General features: G+C 52.1%; 1 protein-coding gene across 1 annotated transcript; it reads left to right on the plus strand.

The window, feature by feature from the left end:
- Positions 1-245: 245 nt before the first annotated feature.
- Positions 246-23,235, plus strand: LOC116583626 (granulocyte-macrophage colony-stimulating factor receptor subunit alpha-like). Its single transcript, XM_032331719.1, is given in 13 exon segments — positions 246-500; positions 1,153-1,247; positions 4,322-4,486; positions 12,723-12,849; positions 12,975-13,104; positions 13,606-13,790; positions 15,739-15,872; positions 17,331-17,354; positions 19,333-19,468; positions 20,844-20,937; positions 21,303-21,369; positions 22,696-23,088; positions 23,091-23,235. Coding segments are annotated over 13 exon segments (1,713 nt in total). The 5' UTR covers positions 246-436; the 3' UTR covers positions 23,190-23,235.
- Positions 23,236-24,135: the final 900 nt, after the last annotated feature.

Here is a 24,135-nt window from a genome sequence, read left to right on the forward strand (position 1 = left end):
CCTGTGGCCTCACTCCTGGTAATGTCCATTCAGCCACTGAGGCCATGCCCTGTCTTTGTGTCCAGCCCTTGTTGATCTGCACTGATGAAGAACTATTAGAAAAAAATCACTCAGGGGCGCCTGGGTGGCTCAGTGGGTTAAGCCGCTGCCTTCGGCTCAGGTCATGATCCCAGGGTCCTGGGATCGAGTCCCACATGGGGCTCTCTGCTCGGCAGGGAGCCTGCTTCCTCCTCTCTCTCTCTGCCTGCCTCTCTGCCTACTTGTGATCTCTCTCTGTCAAATAAATAAATAAAATCTTAAAAAAAAAAATCACTCAAAGATACCAAACCCTGCCCAGGCAATCACCAGACACAGAAAGACCTTCCATCAGAAAATTCCATCGCTTTTTTTGGCCTCTGCAACACAACCAGCTCCCCAACTTGCTGCCCGCTTCCAGATGGCTTTTAAACTCAGGACTCATCACATGGACTCCAAGGCATATGAGCTCCTTGTGAACCATGGTCAGTCCCTAACAATGCTGCCAGGAATGTTCCTGCCTGCTGGGACCTTTGTTGTATAGGGAAATGGTAGCCCGGGGGGCTTGGCTCAGGGCCAGACAGAGTTGCCTCATACCCCAAAGTGGCTGCTGGGGACCAGTATCCTCACCACATATTCCTTCTTCTTTACTGCAGGCCATTGCTGCCCTCAGCCACCCTGCACAAGAGAAGCAGCCTAAAATAATCCCGACAGTAGCTCAGGGGTTTGGAATGGTTCCCCACACAAGCATCTCAGCAGCAGGAATGTGGGCTGGACCAGCAATGGCCAGGGACAGTGGGGTGAGGAAAATCATGCCTGGTGGGGAAAGTTGCTTCAATTCCAGCTTGCAGAAAGTGGTCATCAAGGAAGCATGTTGAACGTACTGATGCTTTGGGGGGATTCCAGCAGAGTTTCAGAGGTGCCGTGATTTTGCAGGGAACCAGGGGTGTGGGAATAGGATGGTGGCCCCACACAGTACTGGGATGGGGCACTGCTGGCCAAATAAGGTCACGGGATGCACCCCAAGAGCTCCTGCATGTTCTGTAAAGGCTCATTATCGCTGACTCCCCTGACGGTGATGGGGGGGGGGTTCCAGCTTGGAATCTGACCTCTGACCTGGGTTCTCCTCCTGTGTAGGTACAGTGTTGGGGCTGGTGCATGGCGACCATGCTGGGTCTTGTGAGCTTTCTGGTGCTCCTGAACTCGGCGTGCTGCGGACGAGCACAGCTGGGTAGGTACAGGCAAGGGCTCCAACGCCAGGGTCCGGGTGGGGTGAAACTACCATACACCCACGCCAGAAGGGGACAAACATCCCTCCACCAGACCTGAGGTATCTCCCCTCCAACCCTCCACCCTGGTAGGGGAAGAGGTCCTTTTGCAAATCAACCTATAAGTGGTTGTTTAACCTCTGGCAGAATCAGGGACTGAAAGGTCAGTCAAACCCAACTCAAGTGTCAGACCTTCTGCCTGTCCTGGGGGGGGGGGGGAATTATTAAAATGCAACAATTTTGGACGCCTGGGTGGCTCGGTCAGTGAAGCGTCCAACTTTTGATTTTGGCTCAGGTCATGATCCCAGGGTCGTGGAATGGAGTCCCCCATGGGGCTCCTTGCTCAGCGGGGAGCCTGCTTCTCCTTCTGCCTCTGCTGGTCCCCCTGCTTGTGCTCTGTCTCTCTTTCTCTCTGACAAATAAATAAAATAGTAAAAACAAAAGAAAAGAAAGAAAGAAAAAATCTTTAAAAGTATACGTTTTAAAAACAAAAAAAAAATCTGCCAATCCACAAACCCTGTCCCCAAAGGTGCAAGAAAATGTAGAAATCGTAGGCAGGTGGCCCAGGAAAGATGGCTCAGACACAGGGAGAAAAATATCCCCTGGTTGGATGCTCGGGTCCTGGGGACGTTGGGCATCTCTCCTCCCCCGAGGCTGAGGACGGGCGTTCACCCCTCGGACGACCACATTTCACAGATGCTCCAGATCCGAGCCCAGACATTCTGGAATTTTGATGCTTGCAAAGCCCCTCTGGGAAGGGCCATGTTCTACTTTGTACTTTTGTGGCCTTTGTTTTTGGGGTCAAGTAAAAAAAAAAAAAAAAAATTATTACTTAGACCGTCGTCAAGGAAGTTTCCAACTTGGCTTTACGTTTTTATTTTTTTTCTTGCCTAGGAGTTTTGTGGTTTCAGGTTGCACTTTCAAGGCTTGAATCCAGTTTGAGTTCATTTTTTTTGGTGAACCTGGTTAGTGCTGTGGCTTCACTCTTTGGCAAGTGACTGACGGCTTTTCCCACCATTTTTTGGAGAGACTCTGCATTCCCTCCATTCTGTATTCTTGGCTCTGATGCTGCAAATTGGTTCTTCGTGCTGGTTTTTTGTTTGTTTGTTTGTTTGTTTGTTTGTTTCCCAACAGGGAGAATTAAAGTCCTCATGGTTAGTTTCTACTTGTCCTCCCCTGTGGCGGGTTCCTTCCTGGTCCAGGTGACGCCTCAGGTCCTCCACTCCCTGCCCCACCCCAAGAGTCAAAGCCCACCCAGAAGGCACGGGACAGAAGCTCCTCAATTAGATTGACACAGGAAGGCCCCACTTTGCATTCCCTCCCAGAAGGTTTACGGGGTCCTAATGTCTCCACAACCTACCCTTTGACTTTAAATACTTTCTGTAATTTTTTTTTCTGTATTAAAAGTTTTTTTCCTGTATTTAAACCTTTTTCTGTATTTAAGATTTTTAAATTTTTATTTCTTTATGTTTTAAGAATCAGTTTCTGTATTTTTCAAATTATTATTCCTATAGCTAACGTGTCTGTATTTTTCAAATTATTTTCTGTACTTTTCAAATTATTGCTACTATAGCTACATTGTCTGTATTTTTTATTTTTTCTTTTTTTTTTAAAGATTTTATTTATTTATTTGACACAGAGAGATCACAAGTAGGCAGAGAGGCAGGCAGAGAGAGAGGGGGAAGCAGGCTCCTCGCTGAGCAGAGAGCCTGATGCGGGGCTCGATCCCAGGACCCCGGGATCATGACCTGAGCTGAAGGCAGAGGCTCAACCCACTAAGCCACCCAGGCGCCCCATGGCTGTATTTTTTCAAATTATTATTGCTATACCTAACTTGTCTATATTGTTCAAGTTATTTTCTGTATTGTTCAAGTTATTTTCTGTATTTTTCAGATTTTACTACTATAGCTAAGTTGTCTGTATTTTTCAAATTATTATTGCTATACCTAACCTCTGTATTTTTCAAATTATTTTCTGTATTTTTCAAGCTATTTTCTTTTTCACATTGTTACTTAGCTAACTTGTTCTTTTGGAATTATTTTCTGTATTTTTCAAATTACTGTTGCTATAGCTAACTTGTCCATATTTTTCAAATTATTTTCTGTACCATCTGTGTTTTTCAAAATATTATTACTACAGTTAAATTTAGTGTATTTTTCAAATCATTTTTGTTTTTCAAATTATTGTTGCTACAGCCAACTTCTCCATACTTTTCAAATTATTTTCTTTATTTTTCATATTATTGTTATAGTGAACTTGTACTTTTCAAATTATTTTGCGCATTTTTCTCATCATTACTATAGTTAACTTGTGTATTTCTCAAATTGTTTTCTTTATTTTTCAAATTATGACAATAGCTGGCTTGTATTTTCCTTTATTTTTTAAAAATATTTTATTTATTATACTGTATTTATTTTATTTTTATCATATTTTATTTTATTTATTTATTATATACTATATATTATATACAAATATATTATATATAATGTATATTATATTATATATATTATATTTATTTGTTTATTTATTTATTTTAGAGAGGGAGCGAGAGAGAGAGAGAGAACGCACAGGCCACTGGGGAGAGGCCGAGGGAGAGGAAGAGTCCCCGTTGAGCAGGGAGCCCAATGTGGGACTCAATCCCTGGACCCTGGGATCATGACCTGAGGCGAGGGCAGATGCTTAACCACTGAGCCACCCAGGCAAACTACCTCGTATTTTTCAAATTATTTTCTGTGTTTTTCAAATTATTATTACGAAAGCTAAGTTGACGGGAATGAAGCGACTTCTCATTAGGGTTTTGTTATCCCTTCCCCTGATACCTGATGGTTCTGAGCATCTTTTCATGGGCTCATAAATGTCCCTGAATTGTTCACTTTGAAATGGTTTATTTTGGGCGTGATTTTCGGCCTCAGTAAACAAACAAACGTAACAATCCAGGCCCGGTGTTTGCAGATTATCTCCCCTGACCTGTAACTATGACATCACCTGGGGAGGGGGTTCTAATTCCTACTAAGTGGTTGGTTTGTTTGTTTCTAATTACAGCAGGAGACAATAGATCTCCTATTACCAACATGCAGCTAGATTCAAGGAAAAGAATGTTAACCTGGAATTACATAAGGAATGTGAGTCAGCAGGAATGCATGATATCTACCCCTCCCAACTCTCCCACCATGCCCAGCTTCTCCACCACGCAAGCCCCAGAGGTGAGTGCTCATGGCTCATGCCTTACAGCTTTGCTCCTTGGAAATCTTGAATTTTCTTGTGAAATGACTCTTGAGTCCCCTGCCTGCTCTTGATTTCCACTCTTATTGCTCTTGTCAGGGAAGGAAAACGTTTCCCCCATCCTCTTAGGTTCTGTGATAGGGACATGCAAATTAAAGTGACCAATGCCAGATTTTTCAGGGGAAAAGACGTACAGATTTGTTCTCAGTTCAACTTTTTACATACATGAAGAGTCACCGAAGCAACGTAAACACCCCAAGAAGTGGTCAGACTAGGATGATTTCCTGCCATTTTTTTAAAGGAGTGAGAAATGGAGGAGATTTCATGATGAAGGAATGGGGATTTTGGCTTCTGGGGCCACTAAATTGTGGGGACTTGACTAAGGAATCAGTAGGTGAACTAATGGCCAGTACAGGTTATTTTAGTAACGTCTGTCTGTGCAGTGTCATCTCTGTGCTGCTGGTACGCATCTTCCCGGCACAGGAGAAGGTGGGAAAACCCTTTGTGAAAAGGTCTTTTGTGTTCTGCTTTTATGTAGATAAGGAGGCAGAGAAGCCCTCTTGTATCTGTCTATTTGTCAGGTGCCCCCTGTTCAGAATGATTCGTATGCCCAAGTGTTCTATTTGGGACTGGGGCAAATCCCATATATAGGATGACCTCTTTCACTCTGCTTCTATATGGTGGGAATAAAACTTACACACTACGTCTCACATATGAGGGAGAATAGAATAGCTGTCTTTTTGGCGTATGCCTTCATTTGATTTCTCCCCGTAGTGAGGCAGGAGGGGGAAAGATGTGAATTTGCCCATTAAATGGGCTCCATTCCCTTCATGTTAAAACAGCTCCCCTGGATTCAGTTTGTGTTTGGGGGCTATGTTTATTCATTCATCGCCTAGTTCACACACTCCCTTAGTTTCATTCTAAGGATGTCAGGAAGGAAAAACCTCGTCATCCACCCTCTTAGGTTCTGTCCCCAGAGGCCTGTGAGTTAACATGTTGAGAGACAGATAAAGAGGAGGGGAAAAAATATATTCCCATGCATATGGAGCTTATAAAAAACAGCTCAATGAATAGCTAAAAAGGTTTTATGTACCTAACCAATATGAAAAAGGAAGGAGACAGTAAAGCTCTCTACGGTTAGAACAAGGAGTTTTCCAGAAAAAAAAAAAAAACAAACAAGAGATAAAGTTTGGAATCATGCTTGTTCATGTAAGTTTGAGAAGTTTTTCTGACTTTTTAGTGGCCCTAAAGCTTTGCCCAAAGAGGGCATTCATGGTAGGTTTACCCTCGATGTCCTTCCTGGACGTTACGTTCACTCCAAAGAGGGAATTTATGGTAGCTTCATTTTCCAGAACTTTCTGCTTTTAGTCAGATAAAAAAAAAAACAAAAACTCTCCTCAAAAATGTTTCTTTCTGCATCTCTTGAATCCAAATGTCTTCAGCTTAAAATGATCTTTATAATAATTTGGGATTCCTGGGGATAGAGTGGGGGTTCCCCACAACGGGTGGGGATGTGCTCCAGACAGGAGGCTGCAAGGGATCCATGTCCTCTGCCCCAAACCCTGCCCCTGGGGCGCTTCCAGCCCCGACATTCCATCCCTCCGGGAGGACAGTACCTTGAGACACCCGCTGGCATCCCCCCATAAACCGATTCTAGAATGAAAAGGGAATCCAGGCTTCCCCGGGGAAAAGCCAAAACCCAGAATGAGCAGGTGGGCTGTGCTCCCGAACCCCTGACTGTGGGGTGGAGGACCCTGTATCATTATGGCTGTTTCTAGCAGGAATTTAAAAAAAAAAAACGATTTATGGATTTATTTTGGGGGCGGGGAGGCCCAGAGAGAGGGGGAGAGAATCCCAAGCAGATTTTATGCTGACCGTGGGGCCCAACGCAGGGCTGTATCTCCTGACCCTGAGATCAGGACCTGAGCTGAGAGCAAGGTCAGCCCACTGTCCACCAGGCTCCCCATTGGGATTTTTTATATGGGTTCCTCTGGCGCCATCTGCAGGCTGAAGGGGGTCTTGCATTGTCTCCGGAGATTCCAGTCCTGCACCTGGCATGTCTTCTATCTGGTCTTTGCAGTTGCCTTCAGCTCCAAATAATCCTGGTGCCGAGGTGGTTTATTGGGAGGTGATATAGTCTGCTACGGTCACCCCTTAGGAGCAGGGATTTATGGCCCCCGGGGTCGGGGCAGGAAGTTGGAGGAAGGAGGGTTTCCCCATAGGGGTCGCAGAGACCCAGCTGTGGGCATCGTCCTGTGCCTGTGCTTTTTAAAAGCTAATGAAATCAAATTTTAACATAATGCAACAAACGGAAATGGGTCGCTGACCTTCCTTGATGAGGGGGTCATTTCTAAGCATTGTATCGCGTTCTGTGGCTTGCCTGAATTTTTTTTTTTTTTTCCCGATTTTAAGTGTTGGCTGTTGGTGCACGGAAGGCATTAATTTAATGGCTTTCCTGTCCAGGGTTATTTGTTTTGTTTTGTAATTATTATTATTATTATTATTTTTTACAAATTCAGTATGTTTGGCGGAAGCATCTGGTTTTCTGAATGTCGTCCTGTGATTTAGGAGCAATGCCAGCATGCCCCTCCCCTCTGTAATGATCTTGGCTTTCTGTTTCATCTCATTTTTCCTTGCAAATTCAAGAAAACGTTCCTACATTTAGTGTTTCCGTATGAATTACAACACGGCCTGTTGGTGAAAAACAATGGACATCAACAACCACAAAACCCCAAAGCCAAAACCGTCTTTGTCCTCTTGAAGAGATTCATTTAAGTGCCTGCTGTGCTCCGTGTTGTTTTTCTCTAGCACAGATTTTCTCTAGCACAGATTTGTGTGTTTGGACCTCTGCCGAGATTATCCCTTTGGTTCCCCTCCTGTAGGGACCTCATGAAAACACATCGAGCACAATCTTGATGGGGTTAAAAAAATAATAATAATAATGCTGAATTTAGTGCATGAGCATGACATTTTGGGTTTTTTTTTAATAGCTTTACATTTCTTTTTAAAAAAAAGGATTTTATTTTTAAGTAAGTCTGCACCCAGTGTGGGACTCGAACTCACGACCCCATGATCCAAGAGTTGCACAGTCCACTGACTGAGCCAGACTGCTGCCTTGCTTTTTTTTTTTAATTTTTATTTTTAAATGAAACTGGTTCTTTCTTTCTTACTTACTTACTTACTTTCTTTCTTTCTTTTAAATATCCTGTGAGGGACACCTGGGGGGCTCACTCAGTTAAACAAGTGCCTTCAACTCAGGTCATGGTCTCAGGGTCCCGGGATGGAGTCCCGCATCAGGCTCTCTGCTCAGTGAGGAATCTGCATCTCCCTCTGCCTCTCCCCCTGCTTGTGTGCATTCACACACTCTCTCTCTCAAATAAATAAAAAAAATCTTTTAAAAAATAAAATAAAATATCCTCCAGATGGTCTTAGATCCCAGCTCTGCCGGCAACATAAAACCGAGTCCCTCTACATGTTCTTCAAGGCCGTCCGTTTTTTGCCTATGTGTGTTTTCCGTGTTACTAATCTCTGGTTCATTTCCTTCCGCCTGCTCTGAGCAGATTTGTTTTGAGGGTTTTCTGCAGGAAAGGGAAAAAAAAATGCTAGCTCTTTTGCAGAGAGGGGTTCTAATGTCTTAGATTAACGGAGGGGCGGGCCAACTCCTTCCTGCTGGTTGGAAAGTGAAGGTGCTGGAACCGGTGTCCTTGAGGGCTGCCTTCTAGGGTCACTTTTGTTTTAAACGGCCTGCGTGGTGCTTCTAATTCCCGACTGTCTCAAGACGTCCTTTGGGAAAACATAATTCTTTTTTTTTTTAAATAGTAGGGGTCCTTCTTTCTTCTCCTCCTCCTCCGCCTCCTCCTCTAGTTGGGAGTTAGTTGACTGGATTTGGGTTGTTTTTTTTTTTTTTTTTGCAGACTGAGAAAACATGACTGCAGACTTGGTCACTGGGATTTCTGTGAGGCTGCCCAGAGATGCTTGCAGGGAAGACGGAATAGATGTGGGTTCAGTCAACCCTTGAAGGCATCTCTGGACTGTGGGTTTTATTCCCTCCTTAGCAGGCCCCGCTGAGGGAGACCCAGCTCCGGGTCAGGATGGGGGTCTCTCTGCAGCGTGAAGACCTCCCAGGAGCCCCCGGGGGTCTGCCTCTGCCTTTCAGCACGAGATTGGGCACAGACAAACAGATGTCAGTGATGCTCTGAGTCTGTGTTCCTACGTTTTGAAGTTGAGGAAATCGGAGTGTAAATAAGGACCTTCCTGGTCAGATCCCACCCGACTGGCCCCGTGGGCAGTGAATGCCCACGATTCCTTGTTGGCCGGGCCACCCTGCACCCACGGAATCCGGGATTTCACAAACAGGATGCTGCTGTACTCACTTTTTTTTTTTTCTTTTTTTCCACGTGCTCTGTTTTTCCTTTCAAGTTCTTTTTAAATCTTGTGACCTCATGGGTCACCATGCTTAGGCTCCATAGTTAGCACGAGACGCCGTGTGGGGCTGCTTGCCATCACAGCCCCGGCGGACGCTGCTTTGCCCATTTTTTCCAGTTCCTCATTTTGGCCCCATAGGAGTGTTCAGCGGTGATGCCACGGTAAGGGGAAAAGGATTAAAAATACATACTCCCATGCAGTTGTGAAAGGGAAGCAGCTCGACCCTTACTACAATGTATATGACCCTTGCTACAAAGTATACAAACCTTGCTACAATGTATTCAACCCTTGCTACAATGTGTGTGGCCCTTGCTACAATGTATACAAACCTTGCTACAATGTATATGCCCCTTGCTACAATGTAGACGGCCCTTGCACAATGTATAAAACCTTGCTACAATGTATATGAACCTTGCTACAATGTGCGCAGACCTTGCTAGAATGTGTGCAGACCTTGCTACAATGTATATGAACTTTGCTACAATGTATATGAACCTCGAAACTGTGTCTGGGAATGCAGACCCAAAAGGCTCCATCAGCCCAGTTCTGTGAAGCTGCACAAATAGACAAATCGTGGTAAAACAAAGTAAGTTAGTGTTTGCCAGGGGCTGGGGAAAGGGGGTGAATGAGGCCTAGTTAGGGGGCACTGGGAGGGGATATGTGTGTGATGATATTCTGGAACAAGACGTAAGGTTTCCACCACATAGCAAAGGTGCCCCACGCCGCTGACGTGCACGCCTAAGAGGGAAGGACACGGTCCATTTCGTGGTTACGCCTACTTGTCCACGATAAAAAATTAAAATTTAAAAAAATGGTCAAAAGCTAAAGTGCAGAGCAAAACAGAAATACATGTATGAATATGTAAATGAGTCAGACAAAATCCCCTGCCCGACCAGAAGGCCAGCACGGGTTGAGGAGCAAACACACTGTCTATGGTTGAAATCAGCAGGAAACCGGGATGCCAAGGGGCTCCCGGGCCTCCTGCTCCGTCATGGCAGAGACAGGAGGGACCTCGCCTTTTCTGTCTTTTCTGCCTTTTCTGCCAGACACAACCCGTGACGCACCTGTTCTCTGTCTTGATGTGAAGGAAGCATCCAAGTCCCACCTTTTATTTCTATTTTTTTTTATTATTGCTATGATTTTCATTGTATTAAAAGTCCCATCTTTTCAACAAGTGGGAAATTGTATGTTGGAGCAAATTTCCTGCAGAGACAGGAGGCAGGAGCCCCTTATGGGACGCTTCAGATGCAGAGGCTTCCGGGCCCCTGACAGACCCCGCTGGGAACCAGAACCCCAGAACCCCAGAACCCAGCTGCATCCTCTTCAGCTGTAAAAGAGACTCACACACACGTCCAGGAGACCCATGCTGTTGCCCGTTTTCTAATGGATGCTAATAAAGAGGCAGGAGGTGTATTTTATCCTTTTTGGAACCAGGAAAAAAAAAAAATATATATATATATATATATATATTAAGATTTGTATTTGGCCTCAGGATGGGTGATGATTGGGACCCTTTTGTGAGCCCTTGTGATTCAAGAAGGTGCTTTTCTCCTATCTGGCTCACAAACCGGTCCTGAAGTATTAAAACTTCTTTTCAACCATTTTCCCCCCAAAAAACCTCGGAATGGGTCCCCTGCTGGTGGCCTCCCGGTTGGCGTTTTAAGGCCGTCAATCACCCGATTTTTATGTAAATCTGAGATTTTCCTGCCTGGCTGTTTTAAAGGGGCTCTTTGTTCTCTGTCTAATTCCTAGGCTGTTCCCCTTACGAGGAGCTTGGGGGGACCCCTTCCCCCCTCCCCAGCCCTAGGTCTTTGCTGATCACCCTTTTACAAAATACGTGTGTCTTTTAGGGTTCCCGAGCAACCGTTTCTGTTTGTTTGTTTCGTGCAGGAAAACCTTTTCACGATAAAGGGTTTCTGTAGGCAGAAATGGCACGTGTCCTACTGTCATATCTAGGAAAAAAAAATAAATTGTCCTGTTATTTCCTATGGCAGAATCATTTCGCGATTTGGGTCCTCATTGATTTTCTTTGAGGACAACCTCAAAGGGCAACCCTCTCCCTGTCCCAGGCCTGGTGGGAGTGTCACCCGAGTGTCTCCAGAACCCCCTCCCCCATTGTCACCCGGCCTTGCTTCCAGAATCCTGGATGCTTCCGGAATCCCCTTCCAGAAGCTGTGCTGGAGGGCAGGCCTGACTGGATTCTCAGGGATATTCACGCCCCTGAACTGCCCCCACCGCCCCTCCCCGACCCCCAGGGTACTGTGGCCACTCAATCCCCTGCATCCCCAGTAACACTTCTTGGGGAAACTTAATCAAACACAAAATCCAACCCCCAAACCCGGAAAGCCTCCCCCCCAAAGACAAAACAGCCGTGTTACTACAGGAGCATTAATAAAATGCGTTCACAATTGATCACATCAACCAAGATCCCCCCCAAATGAGGACAAAGGAGGCTCCAGCCAGAGTGTCGGCCACCAGCTCTGACCTTTGGCAGAGCCTCAGAGTCACGCAGAGGACTGGGAAAACTGTATCGTGGTGCAGGCGCGCAACACCACTTCTCTCCACCCTCTTAAGTTCGGTCCGCGAGGCTCTGCAAATTAAAATGACAGAACTGAGAAAAGGCACGCACATTCTGTGTGCTGTTAAAATTTTTAGGTGGCGCGACGTGGGTGTCTTGATAGAAAGAAGAAAATGCCCTCAAAGGAGTGGTTAGACCTGAGAGTTTGTATATGGTTTTTCACGAAGAGCAGATACGTGGTGCAAATGTGACAAGCGGCAGGAAGAGCGTTGGACGCTGCTAAGGGCAGCAAATTGCGGGGGAAGATAGATATTTGAAGGACACTCCTGGAAGACACGGTTCATGTCAGTAGGGTGGTTTGTATGGCTCCGTCTTGGTGCTGACTTTCTGCCTTCTTCATGGTCCTAAAACTTCCCCCAGAGAGAGAGCGGGGATCCGGGTCATGTGTGTTTCTACAGGTTTCTGCTGTTAGTCCGATCAGGGAAGCTCCACGAAGGTTTCTTTCTGTAGCTGCTGGTTCTCGGTTGCTTCTGGGTCGGAATAATCCTTACGCAGCACTGGACGCAAGGACAGAATCCGGGACACCATTGGTGTGACTCAGATCCTGGCCATTCTGGGCCAGCTGTGAGCTCGTTGCGTTACTGCATGGGCGAGCGGTTTCCCGGGCGTCTCACTCAGCAGGTCCCGTGGGCTGGTTATTATCGGCAAGCTGTAGGTTTCTGCAGGTCTTGGGGCCCGTGATCATTTGGGGGAACCAGTGGAAAGGTTCAGCAAAGTTTGTCCTGCAGACTGGGATCTATTTCCAGGTTGTTGGGTGTCTGCAATCGTCTCTGCCAGTGGGATTCACTCTGCCCTTCTTGGTTACACCCACGGGGTGGGGACGCCTTCCGAAAAGGAAACGTGTGCCCGGGTTTTAGGCACAGAGGAGGGCAAAGAGTTTTCGTGTGTGTGTGTGTGTGCGCGCGTGTGCAATTTGCTTTCAGCTCAAAATCATTGCACCCAAGTGGCCTCTTTGGGGTGACCTGTTCCCAGCATCAGAGGACCAGAGGTGGGGGAGGGATTCTCAAAAATCATTTGAGCAGGATTCTTTGCCAAAACCGGGCTCGGCAGGTCAGGCACGAGACCTAGTGTGCAGCAGGCTTGGAAAGGGGTCCGAGGGGTACCTGATCCAGGATGGGGATGCCCGGCTGTGGACCTCTCCCAGGGCCGAGTCGGGTCCGGGGGAGCCCAGAATGCGTGCGTGACGTGTGGGTTCTCGATGGTTCCCTTTCCAGGTCAGAGAGGACAGCACGTACTTCTGCATCTTCCGTAACCGCGTGCTGCATAGGGGAGCCAACCTGACCGTGAGGGTCACCTGTGATGGGGCCAAATTCCAGGAAGTCTTGCTTTTCGCAAACCCAGGTGAGGTCCCCTGAGCGGGTGGGTCCCCGACTCCCGCCCAGCGCCGTGGGCACCCACTCGCGTCACCCCTCGGGGGCTGCTGGTGGCGGTGCCGCCTCTGAGAGCATCACTGGGTGTCGTCCCAGGTAGGGAAGGTTCCGGCGCCGTGAACTTCTCCTGCTTCATCTACAACGTCCGTCTCATGAACTGCAGCTGGGCACCCGGCCCCCGAGCCCCAGCCGACGTCTGCTACCGGCTCTTCTGGTGGGCCTCCCTGTAAGCCGGACGCCGCCCTGCACCGCCGGGGATCTATGCGGGGATCATAGCGGGAGAGGCCCAGAGAGCCGGGGGACCCCAGGGGGCTCTGCCCGGAAATGGCCACAAAATCACAGAACCCTGGGAAGGGAGACGCGGCGCCTTGGCGGCCGCCTAGCTCTGGGTTGCAAACCCTCCTCCTGTCCTAAAGAGAGGACCAAAGCCACAATTTCGTGATGTTTATCGTGCACAGATGGTTGCGATGGCTTCGCCCTGCAAAGGGCAGGATCCGTCCCCGTCTGTGCTACGTCTTGGCCGATTCCCTAGGACGCATATCCCCTTCTGGTTTTGTGCTTATTTGGGGACGAATTTGTATCAGTTTGCGGCGTTTTTGTTTGTTTGTTTGTTTTGGTTTGGGGTTTTTTGGAGGCTTTTCTGGGTTTGGGGAGATCTTCTTGCTGATAATGTCTGCCCAGAAGGATACACAGTCAGGCTTTTCCCGCATCCCTTTTGCAACCACAGGCACGAGGATGAGGCGGAGTGCGTGCATTACGTCACAGACCCCACGGGGACCCGCGTGGGCTGCCATTTCGATGAACTCGGTGAACCCCAGCGTATGGATAATTACTTCTTCCTACTGAATGGGACCAGCAGTGAGACCGCAATCCCGTTCTTGGACTTTGTTCCGTTTGAAGCCCGTAAGATCGGTAAGATGCTCCCTCCCGAGACCTGTGTTCTCCCCTACACGCCCCCGAGCCAGGAGAGCGGGCTTCCCCTATCTGGGCTCGCACCCTCGCCGTGCGGGACGCGGCCCTGGGTTCAGGACCAGCCTGAGCAAGGTCCAAGGTCGGCACTCGAGGTCTGGGAAACAGAGAGACACAGACAGGCTCGGCGGCCCTGACTGTCCCCTTGCGGTGGGTTGCAGGAAAGGCATGTGTTCATGTCACGTACCCATTTTTGCTAATTTATGTAAATTCCCTGCAAATCCTGAATTTGCAAAACTCAACTTATCACAGCTGAAGGGGTGGAAATACAGGGTCCGTCGTGTTATAACTGTGTTTCTGTTTAAAGACATCTTACATAATGTACGTTGCTGATGAATTGATGGTGCACCCGATGCCCACAGCCCTATACCTCAAGACTGAACAATGCTTATCGCATGTGTGTATTTTCTCCAATAGTCACATCGTGACCTTCTTGTGTGTAGGGATGCAAAAGAAGAAAAAAGTTTTCCTCGACCCTCTTAGGTACTGTGAGCAGGGCTTGCAAATTAAACTGACAGATGCTCTATTAATGGGAGAAAAGCTCACAAATATTAATTTAAGTTTGATAATTTTAAGTTTTTTTATTTCAATTTTAATTTTAAGTTTTAAGTTTACTTAATTTTAATTTTAATTTTTAAGTTTGATATGCATGGGGAAGGGCTTCACAGAAAATAAAGGAAAATGTCCCAAGGAAGTGGTTAGAGTCAGGGACTTAGAAATATTTTTTTAAATATTTTACTTATATACCATTTTAATAAAAATCAATTAACTATGGATTTAAACGAAAACGGACTTGTGCTTTTAGAAGTCGTAAATATATACGGAAAGTAGTGGGAGAGAGGATTGTATTAGTGAGGTTTTTTGGTGCAGATACGATTTGGTGCTGACTTTCACGGACAGAAAACTTCCCCAGAGACGGGATTTGTGGCAATCTTACTTTCTCAGAAGTTTCTGGTTTTAGTGCGATAAGGAAAGCTCCAGAAAGTCTTCTTTCTGGATCCACGACTCTCGGTTGCCTGTGGTTCCAAATAACCCTTGTGCCAAAGTGTACTGTTTTGGAGATGACGTGCCAGTCCCCTTTTGTGCAAATCAGACAACACCCCAACTGCACGCTTGGGGGCCGTTTCAAACGGTGACATCGCCAACCCAAAGCACAAAAGCGGGAACAACACCGCACTCCACAGGCCACAGAACAGGCGCTGGTTTGCAATCCGGGAGCAGAAACCAGAACACAGAGCTTTGCCGTGCTCAGCATCATACAGGTGTATGCCCGTGGGGTGGTCCCCATTTGTATTTTAATTTTCGCCCACTCTGCGGATTTCTGCGAATAACCTGGAGCATCATCTGTATCTTGCATCGAAGGAAGGGGGTCCTCAAGCCATGTCCGTACGGCGTCTGGTTCTACACAAACCGTCTGGTGGATTGGTTGGCATGTTTGACTCAGCCGAGAGCTTGGATGCTTTTAAGACGACAAACGGTCAACCTGCTTCGGTGTGCGCATGCAGATTCTGGGTGACTGAGGTCCCCAGCATTGTAGGGTGTCCCAGAGATGAGGCACAGAGAAGCAGGACATGCTTATCTGCGGGCGTCCTTACCTGGGGTCCCGGCAATCTGCAGCAGAGACACAGAGGGTGGGTACTCAACCAGGAGGGGGGGCCGGCACCACGGAGGGGACAGTCCCCTTCATGCACCATCAGCTGGCTTGAGCCCTCCCTTTCCAAGCCCAGTTCACCTTCTGTTTCTGTGTTTTTTCGTTTTTATTTTTTCCCTGCAGAAAAAGAAATATAGCACAATTTCCTACAGAGGTGCAATCCGCCGGAAGCCCCCTCCACAACCGCCCCCTGGATGTTTGCAAGGATTTTTGTTGTTGTTTCTGTTTTATTTTCCGTAGAAAAGTACGACCCCCCAACAAACATCACGATCGCCCACAACACATCGCATCACATTATCCGGTGGGAGAACCCCGAGATGAGATACGAGCTTTCGACTCAAGTCTTGTATTATGAGCTGGACATCCAGAGACCGGTACGAGCCCCCGACCTCGGCGAGGGAACTACAAACCGTGCTCGGTCCCGTCTGCTCATGCAGAGCTCAATCCTGGCTCACAGACCAGAGACTCTGCTCCCGAGAGTTGTTCCCTGGGACCTCCTGTGCCCTATACCCTACACCGGTGGTTTATTCCTTTTTTTTCCCTCCATGAAATCCACTTCTTTAGTTTTATTTTTTTTTAAACTAATCTCTATGCAAAATGTGGGACTCGAAGTCGGGATCCCAAGACCAAGGGTTGCACGGTCCTCTGCCTGAGCCAGCCTGGGAGCCCTGAAATAGCTTATTTTTTTGAGTCACTTTAGGTTTGTAACAGAATTGAGGGGAAGGTCAAGGGGCACCCGCCACACCTCTCTTGTCCTCACATGCACACTCGGCCCATCACCGTTCCCATTAGCTGCCTTTTCTAGAATATCAGAGTTGAGACCCTAACAGGATGCAGCCCCTTTCTCGGCCTTTTTGGAAACAAAATGTGAAAATGGGTTGGAAATGGGGGTCTCATGACAGGTGCATTGGGAGCTCCCCTGAATCTTCAACTTGCCCACCTTCTCCCGGACCCCTCAGCACAGCTGTGCCCAGGGAGATTCTGCAGCCTGAGACCTGGACGTGTCCCCGAATCCTGGAAATTGGGGACTTCCCAGAGGACACTCAGCATCTCTGTTTCCCTGTAGCCTGGGGCCTCAACATGCACCCCCAGCCCAGAGCCAGGGGCAGAAGGCGACTCTGGGATTCAGTCCCAAGCACCTCAGACCTCAGGGCCTTTGCACATAACTCACAGAGGCAGGTTCCGTGAGCATGAGGATGCTGTCATTATGTGTACAGCAATGGCAGAGCTGGGTGTTCTGGGCACACAGTAGGTGCTCAATAAATGTTGCCGGCCCCGTCCCACACCCTCATGGTCCTTGACATCACAGTTTCCACATACTTCAGGGCTCTGCAGGTTACCCCCAGGCCGCGTCCAGATGTGAACCACTCAGTGGTGGGCTTCTTTTAAACCGGAAATGAGGTCGTGTCCCTTCTGTCCTTACAACCCTTGCGAGGTTGGGTGTGGGTCTTGGGTTAGAGTCGGAGTCCTAGAGGCAAGCGGCCAGGAGTCCGTGGCTTCCGGCCCTGCCTGCCCAATCTTCCTCCCCGGGGCTCCTATGAGTGACGTCCCATGAGGGACCTCCCGTAAGTGACCTCTCACAGATGACCTTACACAGGGAACTGTGCCCAGCTGACCTCACACTGGTTCCAGGTAGGTGATCTCCGGCAGGTGGGAACGTCTCCCCAAAGGGGGAACTGATGGCATGCCTCATTCCAGGTTGTCTGCTCTTTGGCAGATAAGGGAAGCTCTGAGAAGGGTTCTTCATACCAGTTCTGGGGGTCCAGGTGGGTTCCCACATTTGCATATAATGCTGAAACCCCAGATGCTAACAATCCTCCCTTTTGTTACAGGGCAGCGCTTCCAAGACAAACCCCGTAAGTATCTCTTCTTTCTCTATGCCTCCTTTGCTTGAGTCCAAGCATCATCAAGCATCAGTGTTCACAAATCACCTTGGCGGTGGGGTCCCCATTAGCCCCTTTGTGGCCATCAGGCTGTTATTCTCAGACTGAGAAGCTGTGTTTTCTGGAAAGCCTCTGACTCAGCTCAAGTCACGGGTCATCGTCTACCCCATGGACAGAGCAACCGTCTTCTTCCAGATGCAACGCCTCGAGCCTTTTCAGTTGAAAGTTCGTCGTGCATTGAACACCGTCCTGCAAAAACTCATGTCTGTCCAAATGCTCAGAACAGGGTCTGGTTTAGAAACAGCGTCTTTGCAAATAAAATGGAAGGATCTTAGATGAGGGTGGCCCTAAATCCAAGACAAGTGTCCTTGTAAGAGACAGAAGAGGAGACACAGACACAGAGGAGGAGCCACGGGAAGACAGAGGCAGAGATGGGCGGGATGTGACCACCAGCCCAGGGACGCCGGGAGCCCCAGAAGCTGGAAGAGACAGGAAGGAGCCTCCCCTAGAGCCTCAGGAGGGGCTTCTGGACTCCAGAGCTGGGGGAGGATAGTTGTCTGTGGTTTTGAGCTGTGGCGGATGTGGTCGTTGGTCCCTGTCGCCCCAGGGCACTCACACAGAGACGAGCATCCCCGTGTATGCTCTCAAGGGCAGCAGGAACCCCCCACGTCTCAGAATCTGTCTCATCCTTCACCTGGGTTCCTGCAGGCATCACCTGCTCCCACGCGGTGCCGGTGCCGCCGGCGGGATGCTGCCCGTGGACCACACTGGCAGCGGCCGGGACGAGTGCAAAGAGGGTTGGGTGCAGTCCGAAGGCGTCCCTGGAGGCCGGCCTTGGGGAGACAGGTGTCCTGTCTGGGCCCCATTGGCGACTCGGATGACATAGGAGACCTGGTGCACCACGGACATTGGACAAGCAACATGTATGGCTTCTCGCTGCCTTGGGGGCTCTCCTTGGGGACTGGGGGTATCCCTGCTGTTGCCCTCAGCTTTTGTCTGCATGGGCTGGCCTGGAAGCTCCCTGAGTCCATGCTGGGGCCCGTCCAGTACCTGCCCCAGGGCTGTTGTGGCCGAGGGGGCGAGGAGCATGGGTCTCAGGGTCCAAAAGGAGCCGCACAGCTGATGAAGGCAAGATAGTTCATCACGGACGTGTGAGAAGAAACTGGGTTCTTCCAGGCAACAGAAACAGCGAAGAACATGTCCTGGGGTTTCCGGGGTGTGCAAACTTGGGTCACTGTCCATCTTCTAATCTACGCTACAAAGAAACACCAGGGCCCCTGGAGGAAGCAGCAGGCGAAGACTCTGTGCCTTCCACTCCACTCCAGCCCCAGGACGGGGCTGAAGGACACAGGGATTTGCCGGGGGTCATGGCGGGTGAGGACACGCATCCCTGCCCCCGAGGACCTGCAGGCTGGGCCTCCTTCTCCCCGCTGACCGCCTAGTGTTCCGGTCAGTCTTACTCTGCTGGTCTCTCCAGACCGGCACATGCTCTGTGCGGTGGACGCAGAGGTGGTCGTCATGCAGAGGGACACGTGAGCCCTATCTCAGAACTGGCCTCATTTGGGCCCCAGGGAAGGGCGGGAGGGGATGGCAGACCCCTGGAGCCCGGCCAGCGCTGTCGCATTGAGTCCAGCTGTGCCCCCAGAAAGCAGGAGCCAGGTGGGGGCCCTGTCCACGCACCCACCCTTGGCTGTCAGTGTGCAGATTTGCAGTAACTGCTGGTCAGGCCCTGAGGGCGTGGGGACTCTGCGCGAGCGGTGAGCGTAGCTCAGGGAGTGCGTCACAGGCGTGGAGTCCACCTTCCCACGGGAGAGCCCCTTAGGGTCCCTGCTTGGGGCTAGAGAGATGCGCGGATGTCCTGGGCCTCAGGCACGGACCCCAACGCTCAGACTCCAGGGGACCCTCCCGCGTCACCAACGCTGGTCCCAAACGTTGCCCTCTTCTCTTCAAGGTTTTCCAGAGGGGGCAAGATTCGAATGTGTACGTGGTGCCGCGTTCTGCCGTCAGGCCGGACACCACGCTCCGGCTGAGGGTGCGCTATCTGCATAACAAGCTGTGGAGCGAGTGGAGCCCGACGCTGCGTCTCGGTGAGCGCCCGACTCCCCGTGCGCCGCGGACGGATATTGGTCGGGGTCCCCCTGCGCGGCTCCTCTTCGGGGTCTTACCAGGACACCTGCGGTTGCGTCCAGGGCGAGCTCATCTGGGACCCCTCACTTCACCACTCCTGAGATGGTCCTGTTCCCATAAGGTCCCGTTGCCACGTTTTGGGGTTAGGGCGCACGCATCTTTTCAGGGATGCTTTGAGCACACAGGCGCCCCTCCCAGCGGAGGGGGCTCGGGGCAGGCCCTACTAGCTCTCTGCCGAAACACACCACCTTTAGTGTGTCCTGCTGCTGTGCGCCCCCTCCCGAGCTCCTGCGGTCACCCTAGGAGGGCGACCCCAAGAATGAACCACAGGGCCCCAGCCCCCGTGGGCTACTGTTCCCTTAGCCCCGCTCAGGTTCTGGAAAGCCCCAGATGCCGGCCATGCCCCAACCCAGCAGTGTCCCCTTCCCCAGAAGGGTCAGCCAGGGCCCGGGGAGCTCTGCCCCCGTCTCCCCGGGTGCCCCTTCACCCCCCTCCTTTATGGGGTCAGTGAGGAGTATCCCAGAGCTTGTGGTTTGCACCGTGACTGCTCTCATCATGCGGTAGCGCTGGCGGCAGGAAACGGAAATGGAGCTCTGGCGGCGCTCTGGGGGCCTGGCAGGAGGGTGCGGGGGTGTCCCTCACCCGGCCTCTCAGCGTACTTCCTTGCAGGGGTGGCGGAAACCCCATTGTACAGGGGTCCGTGGGGACATCCTTCGAGGAGTCCCACACATCCGTTTGGGGGAGCGCCAGGGCAGGAGCTCAAAGTATGCTCCAGCTGGATGCCGTCTCCCAGAGGACCCCCGGACGCAAGTGTGGGGCTCCTTCTTTCCAGAGAACAGGTTCACGGCTCTCCCGAAGCTGCACAGACCGCCCAGGTCACATCAGGGTTCCCCAAGGAGAGCCTCCAGGGCAGTAGAGAACACACCCCTGTCCCCTCCTGGAGTTTCACAGTTACGCATTCATTCCTTTGGCTACGTAGCACCGTGTTGAAAGTGAACGTCCACCAGAAGGAATGCGTTGCGTGGTACTAGTTGTGTCCTTGCGCAAATGCCTATGGTGGACGGTCTCTCAGGAGTAGGGTGTGGAGGAGACGGGCGGGGACCGCCGGGTCGGGGGCGGCATGGGCACAGGACCTGAGGGAGGGTGCATAGTCCCCCGCCGGCCTTCCGCCGCCTCTAGAAGCCCTGTCTTCCTCGGCTGTAGCCCTGCCTCCCCCAGCAACCCCCTCCTTAATCCTCCCGGGGGTTGAGGGTGGGGGCGCGCGTGCGCGCAAAGCTGACCACCCACTCCCGCGTGCGCGCGCCCTCCTGACCCTCTGCCTCTGTCCCCTACCAGGCCTCCCAGAGGAGGACTTCCCCCGTGCCCTGGTCGGGGTGCTGGTGGCGGCCACGGCAGTGCCCGCGCTGGTCCTCGTGTGCTTCTGCAAATGGTGAGCCCCCAACCCTGGACCCAGGACTGCCCTCCCCCCGCCCTTCCCACCCCGGTGCACGACCCCGGAGCACGTGGAATGGCCAGGGGAGGGCGAATGCAGAGTCCAGGCTCGGATGGCAGGTTGCTGAGGGCTGGCGAGGAAGGCGGAGTCACTGTCCATGGGGCGAGGGTGGGGCGTCTCCCACTGCGCCAGCCACGCTGTCCGGGGCCACATGGCCACAGCGCGAGGTCGGTCCGGTCCGTACAAACCGGGTCTGGCGGCTGCAGTGCGCGCGGAGTTTCTGTAGGAGGGGTTAGGGGGCCGGGGCTGCAGGGTGCATGCCCGGCTCGCCGGGTCCTTCACGGTATCCCCCTCCACTGCAGGTACAGTCTGTTCCCCCGCATCCCACAGGTGAAGAAGGAACTCACCGGGACCCTATTCTCCCCAGAGGTAGGTGCGGCCGTTCCGGGTTCCCAGTCCGGAGGCCGGGGCTGCTCCCAGGGGTGCGGCGTGGTTGGGCAGGGGTCTCCTGTGCTCCCCAACGCTGGCGTGCAATTCCGAGGGAGGCGAGAGGCATGGGGGTCCAGCTGCCTTCAGCACAAAGTCCATCCTCCCGGGAAGGGAACCTCAACCACAAAAGCCACAATTTGGGGTGTAAGACAGAAGCCGCCCCTGGAGCAGGGGACGTGGGGTGACCCTGTTTCCCTGCGGGAAATGCCAGGCCGGTGCTCAGGCAGGGGGAGTGCTGGTCTCTCTCTCCACAGTCAGACAGCCTCATCAGGAGACCCCGAACCTATTACATGGGTACAGATCCTATTTGCACATAGAGCTATCTCTCGCGATTCTGGATGGACGTGGGATCTGGGGGGCTACCACTCAACCCCTGACCATGGTTCCCTGGGGTTGCCGCTGGCTCTGGGGTGATGGACCCTCCCCAGGATGGCACCGCTGCCCCTTCTGACCCTCCTTGAGCGTCAGCCCCACATGCTGCCCGATGATGAGCCGAGGGACGCCCCCAGCACAGGGGCTCTAGTTCGGACTGGAGGCTGTTTCCTTGGGAAGCCCACCCCCTGGGGCTCCCCCTGGAGCTTCCACGAGGCCTGGGTGCCCTCCCGGCGGGGTTGAGGGTTCATGGAAAAAATTGGGGTGAGGTCGTGGCTTTTGCAGGGGGCTTTGCCGTGGGTCTCAACATTCCAGTGGGAAGGCCTTGTTGAGTTAGGGGACCAGCCCCACTTCTCGGGGTCCTGTCCACAGCCCACACTGTGGCTGGCACAGGTGATCCCCAGGCCCCTTGCGGGACCCCGTCCTGTAACACATGGTCTAGGAAATGGCGCTCGTCTGAGAGCCCAGAACAGCCGGCAGGGGGCTGTCAGGATTCCTATTTCCTAGTCGGCACAAAGGGACCCCCCACCTCATAAGGTCCGGGCTAGAAACACGATTTTCAGGCTCAGGCTGGCTGGGGTTACCCTCTCTTATACTGGTGGGGGGGCCTCCCTGAGTCCTGAAGCAGTCATCCACCGGGCCCCCCACGGCCACCACCGTCCAGGCTGGAAGGAGCCGCGTCCTCCAAGGGGGACTCTGACGCCCCCTCTGTTGGTCCCCTGAGCCTTTGCACCTCCCAGAGGACACCCCGTCCACGTGATGGGTCCCCTCCACAGTCCCAGCGAGCACGCGCCCACGTTCTGCCTGTGGATTTGCCTGTCCTGGACATTTTGGATCTGGCGGTCCCATGATACGGGTTCTGGCCTGTCCTCACCCAGAGCATGGTGCTTCCAGGGTCCGTCCGCGGCGCAGCAGGTGGCAGAGCTCGGCTCCGTTCGTGGCTTAGTGACCTGCCCCCACATGCACTGGAGGGAGAGGGTGTCCACCCTTCGGCCACGGCGAACCATGCAGCTCCGCACGGGCACTTTCTGGGCGGCACCACGAGGGTCTCGCACGTGGGTGCCCTCAATGCTGCCCGACTTCTGTCTCCCAGGTGTCCTGGGACGAGGGCCACCGGCCGCCGAACTCCCGGGAGCCCGAGGACATCCTCATCGTGGAGGACCTGTCGTGACCTGCGTGGCTTCAGCCTCTCCCCGCGTCCCCCGCCTCCCTGGAAAATGTCGCGCAGGAGCGCCGCACGCTCACGTCTGGGGACGATGTCTCCCCCGACCCCCACCACCGCTACCCAAAACCCAGCAGCACAGGCACCCAAAACCCAGGCTTTCTGGCTTCGTGCTGGCGTCCACACCGGGGCCGCTGTACGCGTCGGACGGGCGTTTCCTTCCTGATTTCTGTATTTCTGACTCCGGGGGAAATAAAATAGTTCTACGGTGAGACACAGGTGGGCACATTTGGGGGGACAAAGTCGTGTGTCAGGAATAGGTTTTGAGGGAAAATAAAGGTTCATCCCAAGGCTCCTGTCCTTAAACAGACCCTGCACAGCCCGGCCATCCACACAGGTCGCTGCGGTCGACGGCACGAGGTCGTTTGGGGAAGCGGGAAGTGAAAACGAAAGTGAGGCAGGTGGGCGTCCTCGGAATACAGGACTCCTGCCCGGCGGGCTCCGGGGCACGGACGGGCTGTGGTTCTCCGTGGGAGAGACGCTCACGGCACCACGTTGCAGGTGGGGGGGGTCCGTCGGCAGAGACGTGGGGAGACCCGACCCAGCCCCCCAGAGAAGCAGGGGTCTCTGTCCTCGAGTCACGGACGGACGCCTGAGGTTCTGCCCTATGGGGGGCTTTGCTCAGATCTTGCGAGGGGCACGTGGCCGGGCCGGGGGGAGAGTGGCTGATGCCGGACATGCCCCCTCGGGCTCGTCTCTGTTAGGGGTCGGGCTCAGGAGGAGCTGCAGCTGCAGGGTAGGGCTCAGCGTCCTGTGGACACTCGGGTCTCCAGCAGCTGCCTGGAAGCTTCCCACCGAGCTTCCTCACGCCCCTCCTGGCGGCTACCCTGGCCGCCTGCACGGTCGAGCCCCGCTGCCCCAAGGGATCCAGCCTCCGACCCCCAGGCCGCCTCGGACCCAGGGGGGCACTTGCAGAGGACCTGACTCCCTGGACAGGGACCCCGACCGCCACACAGCATCCGAGCTGCACTGAAGACGCGACATGTCATGACAATCCCAGGAACATGGACTTGGCTGCTAAACAATTAAAATAAAATAAAAAACCAAGCAGAGTGGGGGGCCAGTGGGCGCATGATGGCGGCCTGACTGGGATTCCAGCTGTGGGCACGGAC

This window comes from Mustela erminea, chromosome X (genome assembly GCF_009829155.1).
Source record: "Mustela erminea isolate mMusErm1 chromosome X, mMusErm1.Pri, whole genome shotgun sequence".
Classification (NCBI taxonomy): domain Eukaryota; kingdom Metazoa; phylum Chordata; class Mammalia; order Carnivora; family Mustelidae; genus Mustela; species Mustela erminea.